Source organism: Platichthys flesus, chromosome 3 (assembly GCF_949316205.1).
Source record: "Platichthys flesus chromosome 3, fPlaFle2.1, whole genome shotgun sequence".
In the NCBI taxonomy this organism is placed as follows: domain Eukaryota; kingdom Metazoa; phylum Chordata; class Actinopteri; order Pleuronectiformes; family Pleuronectidae; genus Platichthys; species Platichthys flesus.
In genome coordinates, this window is record NC_084947.1 from 25,658,988 (window position 1) to 25,668,008 (window position 9,021).

The 9,021-nt window shown below is 37.7% G+C and overlaps 1 protein-coding gene across 1 annotated transcript in view; it reads left to right on the forward strand.

The window, feature by feature from the left end:
- npdc1b (neural proliferation, differentiation and control, 1b) overlaps window positions 1-8,128 on the forward strand; it is a 20,100-nt gene extending 11,972 nt beyond the window's left edge. Inside the window, exons 3-9 of the mRNA XM_062384973.1 lie at window positions 442-531; window positions 623-838; window positions 3,272-3,338; window positions 3,715-3,796; window positions 4,457-4,536; window positions 4,640-4,739; window positions 5,627-8,128. Coding sequence (XP_062240957.1) covers window positions 442-531; window positions 623-838; window positions 3,272-3,338; window positions 3,715-3,796; window positions 4,457-4,536; window positions 4,640-4,739; window positions 5,627-5,695 — 704 coding nt within the window. The 3' untranslated portion in view covers window positions 5,696-8,128. The remainder of the gene's footprint in view (window positions 1-441; window positions 532-622; window positions 839-3,271; window positions 3,339-3,714; window positions 3,797-4,456; window positions 4,537-4,639; window positions 4,740-5,626) is intronic.
- The last annotated feature ends 893 nt before the right edge of the window (window positions 8,129-9,021 follow it).

The following is a 9,021-nucleotide window of genomic DNA, read 5'->3' on the forward strand; positions in this document are numbered from 1 at the left end:
GGTGGGTTGTATAGAATAATAGTATATGCTTCCCCACTATGAAGCAGGCTCACCATACCCCAGTTAACTTATTGGGCTTAACTTAACCTGACAACCGTCATCCTGATAACCTGTGCTACGAAGCTCACTATTAGCTATCTCAGTTAACTCAGGGTTTACCTTCCAGCCTCCATTGTGTTCCTGTGGCCGAGGCAGAGTTGTTAATTATAGGCAACATCATCAAAACCATCAATGAAACTGATATCTGCCAAATATAGCAACATACAAAAGTGATATTCAACAAAATGAACCATTGATGATCACAACATGAAGTTAATAAACGATACAACCTGTGAACCATTCCTCTCCAATTATTTATAATTATTATTTTTCAATATAGTAGGTGACATCAGACCGTATTTCAATCAAGGCAGTGATGGATTTTGTGTTCTGTTCCTCCAGGTAACACCAAAACATACCCTGAGCTGGATGAAGAGATCGACTTCTTGTCTGCTGTCATCAGTGAACAGAGGACTGAGTCTCGGCTGCCAGGTAGTGGAATGTTGTCTGAGTTGCCCATGTTTGTATATTTACCACTACACTGCTGGTGAAATGCCTCAAAACCTCTCTTTCTTTATCCCAGCTTCACCCTCCCAGTATGCCTCTAATCCCAAAGCCAAGCAGCTCAGTGAGCTCAGCGACGACCACAAACCACCTATCACAGAGCCGCCTGCGAGCCAGAGAGTCCAGGTCACCACACTGGCTCCATCCACCACCGCCAACACCACAAAGACCACTTCCGCTTTGCTCAGAGACCCTATCATCCTCACCTACCCGTCCAATGACCATGTCTTCATTAGTAAGTCTTTTCTGTTGTTCCTCTTGAGTTTAGAAAATAACTGACTGTTGTTCTGGACCTAAGATTTGGTTTGATTACTGTATTAATATGTTACACATTTATTAAAATGACAAATTATAAAAGATAAGATTAAATACAATTTAAAGTAATTATTGAAGGGATATAAGCACTTACAAGTAACAGATGTAGCAAATCTAATGGTTGATTTCCCCCAAAAGGTGGGGTTGGTTTCCTGAAGCTTGACAGCCTCCGGGAATAACCAAAAGACCGCGTCTAGCTTATATAAGAAGGCACAAAGTTATTATAACCTTGGTATACATGGGAGCTTAAGCCTTATCATCAAATACATTTACATGTTTATAAAAGATTGATACAGAAAAAAATGGGTTACCAATGTAGAAAAGTAAGAATTTGTTATATGGTCATGTTATTTTGAACCAGTGATAATCCTAGCAGCAGCAGTTTCAACCAATAGAAGGCAATTTAGCAAAGCCTGGGTAATACCCATCCAAAGGGCATTACAGAAATTTAGTTTAATTTCTCAAAAATATAATCTTATAAATTAATTGCAGGACTAAACAACCTTCTGTACTTTATTGATCCTTAAATACAACCCTTAGATTTCATCCAACCAGCATAATATCCTTTGATATTGCCCCCAGATTGCAGTCAATATGACTTCAGAAATTTGTTGTGACAAACAGAGGGTTTCTGTTTTATCATCACTAAGTGTAATAAGTCCAATAGTTTAACTCACATAGGCTGTCAGTAAGTTGAGTTAGTTGCTAGAATAAATATGGGCAGCATAACGCGAAATCTTACAGTTACAGTCTCTAGTACCTTTTTAAAGCACTTTCTTAATAAAAACGGAGTTCAAGTTCAACAATTTTATTAATTGATGAAAAAGCAGGAATGTGCAGTAATAGAGAAAATTGTGGATGTGGTACATTGAAATGCATCGTTGTGAATCAAATCGTTAATTGCTGAATCGTAATCGAATTGAGAGGCTAGTGAAGATGAACACCTAATATACGTAGTGTAGGTAGTTGGTTCTTTGTGTAGAATAGGTTTTGCTCGTTTTGTTGTTTCTATTTACCTGTTTCTGAGCAGGGGACTGCAACTGTAAAAAAAAAGTTAGTAGCTAATTTTGGTTCAAAGAATCTTTGCTTTGTTTATCTTTGCAAATTATCTCAAGTATCTTTACCTTCTGTTTTATTATCTCAGTCTTAATGTTTGCTGCATATCCAATATAAAAAAAATTCCACAGACTTTTATATAAGAACAGAAAAAGTTTTTATGTCAGAAGCACAAAACAGACTGTTGCGTTTCTGAATCTGAAAGCATCAAAAGTAATTTCATTACTGTATCCACTGTAAGTGGGAAAAGATAGCCCTAATAAACAGAATAAAACTGTTCTGTTTCACAGTGTCTCCTCTCAGGCTTTTTCTGTTCAGGAACATCACCATTTCAAATGACGCCTGAAAGTAAGACTTAAAGGGATAGCTCACCCAGAAATGAAAATTCTCTCTTTATCTACTCACCACGCTGCCGATAGAGGGGTGGGTGAAGTGTTTGAGTCCACAAAACCCTTCTGGATTCTCAGGGTTAAAAAGTGTTAGAGCCAAATCCAATACAATTGAAATCACAGTGTAAATGAACTTGTTTCGAGTCTAATTTTAATGCTTGGGCTTGCAGACACTTGGATGACCCCACACGAGCAGTATAGAGGCATGTTATGTTTTTATGTTGTCATATTACATCTGAGGAATCGATCACCGTTGACTTCAACTGTATTGGATTCTGCTCGAACAAAGTTTACTCCTGAAACTCCTGAGTAGATAATGACGGCATTTTCATTTCTGGGTGAACAACCCCTAAGCCTTTAGTTCTGATAGTTGCTTGGTCATTTGTATTGCTCCAGTCCATTTATCAGTGTGAAAACACACAGGATTTGGAATGAAGTTTTATAATTATGACTTCAGGTTTCTATGCTAGCACCAAATCATCTGCTCTTTCAAGTTTTGTGAGTGCTGGGGGCTATGTCATCTCCTGATGACTCGTTTTAGAACAACACCAATATGGATGCAAAGTTCTGAACTGTTTAGATCAGTTTAGTAAATAACCTTCTTTGTTAGACCAAATGTTGGCACTGAACGCTCTGAAATCTCGGGACTGACCTCAAATTTACTATGCGGTTGCAAAGAACAGGACTTGTATATTTCTGTTTATTAGTTCTGCTACACTCCATTACTGTGATCAATGTTGTTTTCACTGTTAGTGCTGCAGGGCCATACCCAACACAGTTATTTTCATCAGCTCTACCCTCTGCTGCACACACATCTCCAGAGCAGTAAAGGATCATGTCTTCCTTGGACACGTCCAGGCCTGCGCACCGTTTTCTGCCTCTGACTGTCTGTATGTATTTCTTTTCAGTCATGAGTAGCGTGTTCATCATGGCAGGGACACTGGCTTTGATAACGGCAGGGGCCTGTTGGGTCAGGTAAGATATTTACTCCTCTCTCTGTACACTACTATACTATTGTCCCCAGATGGTTACCTTTCAGGATTTGATGGAAGAGACTGCAAGTGTTTATCTCAAACAATTCAATGGATTAGTAAATGTTAGAATCTAGTTCTTCAGTTTATAATGTAATTATTCAAGGTTGTGCTCCTCCAATTTCCTATTTTACATCTATCATATGAAAACCTGTGATAGATGGACTTACAAAGAAGAGTGTCCTTGCTCCTTTTCTCCTGCTCCTCTTCTATATAACCCCTTGACATACTGATAGGGTTAATGAAATATAAAGGACAGTTTGTATACCTCTTGAATTTTGAGGAATCTGTCAGCATCCAATGTTCTTTTTTTCTTTCAGATTGCAGAAAGGTCTGCATCTAACTCAGAAGATGGACTCTCCTGTACATCGACTGATCAGAGCCCAAGCTTTTGATAATTTGGTGAGCATGACATCACTATCGCGCTGCACACACAAGTACTCAGACTTGAAGGCAGAAACCTGGTTGTAGCTTCCCAACCAGATCATGTACATTAAATGGATTGTAAAGTCAATGTAATACAGATCACCTCATGCAGATTTTCTATATTGTAACCATTTCAAATGAGTAACAAATTTTAGGTTGCAAGTTTCATTTTATTCAAATTTGACACAGCAGGAAAAAAAGTAGAGCATATTTATTTTTGGTTTAGCTGTGATTGAACTGCGTCAAAATAAAAGAGCTCATAATAAACAATACAGAAAAATTTAATCAGAGAAAATAATGATTATTCATGTCTTTTTGAAGAATTAGAAAGGTTTGAGGACATAATGCAAGAAATAACCAATTCATTTTTTAATTAAATAATTGAAGAGCGCAAGGGATAAAAAAGAGTTAATAGTACAGATGGCTGGATGGAGTAGCTCTAGCCATTAATACAGTAAGCTAGATATATTAGTCTAGAAGCCTACATGGACAAACACACCTGTCCTTTCAAAAAGGTCACAAGTTGAACACGTGCAGTAGGGACACATACTGCAGAGTGAATGTCAACTGAACAGTGTGACAGGATATACTGTACCACTGACTTTCTCATGCCTTCTCTGCCCCCTGTGTGTTCAGCCTGGGGACAAGAAGCTGGCCCACAGTGCCCAGATGTACCACTACCAGCACCAGAAGCAGCAAATGCTTTCCCTGGAGAAGTGAGTATTCCATCAAGCCCAGACACACTCATCTTTCCTTGACTTGTGGGCCCCCCCCCCATCTGTACCAACCTCTGACTTAATATGTTTGTGACATAAACAGGAACAGGGATGAGACAAAGGTTCCTGACTCAGGAGCATCAACAGATGAGGAGAACGAAGATGGGGATTTCACCGTATATGAGTGTCCTGGATTGGCACCAGTGAGTAAACTCTGTGTAAACTACTGTGTATTATCATCACGTCAGGATATAGATCCACGGTTTACAGCAGAAATCCCTCAACCAGAATGAAAGAATTAAATTATCGCAAATGACTGAATTCCATTACTTTTCAGTCCTGATATTTATTCATAAAATGAAAACCACACGTCATTTAATACATTTTGAAAACTGTTCCTTGTGTGATGGCAATTAATCTTGACATTTGAAATAAGGAAATTCTCCGACTGGAGTTGCCTTAGAGTCTTTATAATAGTAAGCTCTGCAGAGTTTACACAACAAGCACGGGTACTCAAAGTGGAACTGGCCGCAAGGTCACAAAAGCCAGAATTGTACAAAGAGGCGTTACATAAGACATAATATGAAAAAAAGAAGACATGAAAGACATGAGACCATCATCTGTGTCTTATCTGCTGTGTCTGTCCGACACGGTACTAGTTGGAAGAAAAACATCACCAAATAAGGGATCCTTGAAGAAAAGGAAAATTCTGAAGTGCATTTGCCTCAAGAAATCTTGAGTGTGATTATAATTGTAACATTTGTGATTTGATTTTACAATGAAAGGTCACTGTGAAATGCAGATTTGATATTTGCAGAAAAGGCTCTGAGATGTGTCTGACAAATATGGATGGATTTATGTTGACCGAGGAGATATATTTCAGATTTGTTTTATTTTAGCTAGAGAAGGTATTTTTGACAATAATGATAGAACAGGATCAAAATGTGTTTTGATTTATTAAATATTATATTTTTGAGCCCAAAAATTTCAAAGCTGAGCCTGATCACAATCATAACCCGTGGAGAGAATAATGCAATTTCTGATATCCAACTGTGTTAACCAGTATCCTCTCCCCTCTCTTCTTCTTTAGACGGGGGAAATGGAAGTGAAGAACCCGCTGTTTGACGACTCCCCCCTTTACCTTCATAAGTTTCACTAGGAAACTGGACATTCAAATTATGTCATACCCCAGATCGAGCACTTGTGTGCAAACATAATAACATTTACCATCATAACACGCACACCACATAAACTGCTATACCCAGCCCAGTCCTTTTATGGACAGTATGGAGAGTGTAAGTACATGAAGGAGGGAGGAGAGTGAGGCATTCATGGACATTTAAAGGATGGTTTATTCGTTCGAGGCAGAACTGAATCTGGGACCAATGTCTCCCACTCTGTAACCACATTGTTTGTGCTCACTCTTTTTTCCTAGTATTGTTTACAACCTTACAATCAGCCAGTATCAAAGAACTCCACACGAATTCTGGCAGGTAGCAAACACGCTGATTATCATAAAATAAACTACAGCAGATTCCAGTGCACAGACAGTTTTCTGATGCCGATGACCAGAAACAAAGAATATCTGTAAGTCAATAGATTGTTATGAATATTTATGTTTATTAATCAGTAAATACTCTTTAATTTATTGAGAACTTGCTGCAGGCCTTGGTTTTATTTAAGTATTTATAAAAATGTGATTTTAATATTTCATGAACAAACATGTGGCACCGTGATTTGTATCACTATGTTATGTAGCCATTGTGTTCTCAGTCTAGTTGCTCTATGCATGAATTAATGATGCTGTGTAAGAAATATGAGAGTCAATATGCATTTACAGTGTTACAAGTTTCTTGTGTAAACTTGCGAATGATATATAACAGATTTCAAAGGATTTTGAAACTTATATATCTAGAACTCTGAAACAGAGTGAGGCCGTCCTGTATATATGGTATCGGACTAACATCACTAGTCCCCACGGTTTTCAGATCTGTATATAGCTGCTAATATGTACAGAAAGAGATCTCACCTCTCACTCAGTCTGTTACTACACATGTTCCTCTAGATTGCAGAGTGCTGTGTCAAATATTGAGCTAATTGCTTCCTCCTCACTGACTGTTTGCGGGGCCTCTACACATGTGGGAAGTAGATGTAGTGATGTTCAGGTCTGGAAAACATATTATTCCCATTATACAATTTTCTACTAACATTAACCTAGGAAGTTTCAATTCTACAAAGACTGTATCGGGAAAAACATGACAAAAAGGCCAAGTCTAACTTGGTGAACATTATTTAAAATGAATAAGACCCCATGAGCTAGAAAATAATGATGAGGTTGAATATCTTTCCTCAGAAATGGAGAGTATATGAGATTTGCAGTTACAGGACGAGCTGCCATTTTCCTTATAAAAGTCTTTATAAATTGGAAGTTGCCAATTTGAAAATTAAACTTACAAAAACACCCTCATCAACACACATGGTAGCATTGGTCAGAAACCAGGTGATGTACCAAACAGAAACCCTGTTTGTGTCCAATCACATGTTGCAGTTCTGTGGAAAACAATTTGACAACAATGGATGTTCAATGGAACAACAAGAAAACAATTCATATATCCTCATACAAATTTAAATAGCAATTATTATTTTTCAAACATCAATCAGATTTGTACATGTTAAGTTTGTTATATTTAAGATTTTGTTTTTATTTAATGATATTCTTTAAACATTTGCATTTCTTGACTGATATAATCAGGTGGGCAGACATAATGAATCGATCTCACTTTGATCATATGAAGGCCGGTCATGACTGAATGAAAATTTGATCACTGTGTTTTTATAATGATTTAATTTGCAATGTTGCTCATATGTCAGATTGGATTGATTGATCCCTGATGGAGACCTGTCCTAACCACTTCACGGGACTTGAGGTGCTGTATTTTGCAGCTTCTTATATTTATCCCACTGTGTAGCTCATGGATTATTTTCCACCCCAGGATGATTCTTTAGCTCCAGTCATAGGAGTGTATACCTGTGGCCTCTTGCTGTCGTCTCTCAGGAAAGCCTCTCTCTGTGGCTCCCCTCTTCAGCCTGCTCCCACTTTGTCAGCCTCTCTGCTCTCCCACAGTGGAAGAACCTCTTAAACTCTACATGACCTTCACATACATGAGTGTCACTATGTAAAAAGAAATATATACAACTGATACCATGAAGTATTAAGACTGGAGATCGTTATTCCAACCCACTGAGCTTGTAGAACAAAAAGAAGGACATATTATCAGTTGGATGGATAAGGAATTACCAGAAACTATAATTCTCATGTTGTTTGCCTTATTTAATTCTACCTTGCTTGGCAAAAACCGAGCTGGTGATCTTGTCTTGATCCTTCTCAATCTGATGATGATGAGTTGGTTTATTGAAGGGAACCAGAGAAAGAGTAACTATCCAGGCAACTCTCTTTGATAAAGACTGTTTTCAGACTACATATTATACATTCTACACACTAAGGAGGATGCCTGTGTGTGTTTAGCATGCATGTGGATATTCCAGAGCTGAATTGAAATAAATAAATATTTATATAATCTGAAGTCATATATTTTCTGTTGTGGAGTCTATTATTTCAAATTAGGTACCCTGTGGGAAACATTTGTCATATTTTGGAGGGTTTGTGATTAAGTCACAACACATTAACAGACCGTTTCTAAATAATAAAATGATTGAAATCTCTTTTGAAGACACCAGCACATTGCTTCCGGAAAGTAACTGATTATGATTATATATCTGTATATATATGTAATTTTTAGCACTTTGATTTCCACATATTCATATACAGAGCCCAAAAATAGAGATACAAATTAAGTCTTCCTTGAAGTTAAATAATGATGAGATCTCTTTGCACATTCTGCCTTGTTCCTCTATGGGTTGACTATTTCCATCACCTCCTTCCACACTGTCATGTCCCAATGTCACTATTTTCAGACCAGCTATCTTTTGCGATTACTCAGACCAACTAATCACTGGATATCATGCAGTTCTGTCTTAATGTCTTACAGACTTCATGTTGTAATCAACCTACTCCCCATTACCACCACAGCGTCCATGATGTTAAGGGACTTTAATGATGATAAGTTCCCGGTCCTGTCAAGAAGATGCTTCACGCTCCAGGAGTCTAATTGAGAAAACTTTCTCTGTTGCTTACTTTCAATGTTGTTCCCTTTTATATTATCTCTTCTTATTGTAATTCTTTCACATATAAATGGATGCAGTGCTTTGTAAATGGAACCATGGAAGAAAATCAGGTTAAGAACGCCATCTGCTGGCATTACATGGAAATGCTGGGCTACAGCGTGACTAAATCACCTTTATTATCAGGAGCAACATTAGGATGAATGTTCAGACACTTTTAGACAATTTGATAAACATTTAGTTTGAAGCATGGGGAAAGGTAAGGGCTTATGTTACAATTACACTATGTGGACAACAGTGCTT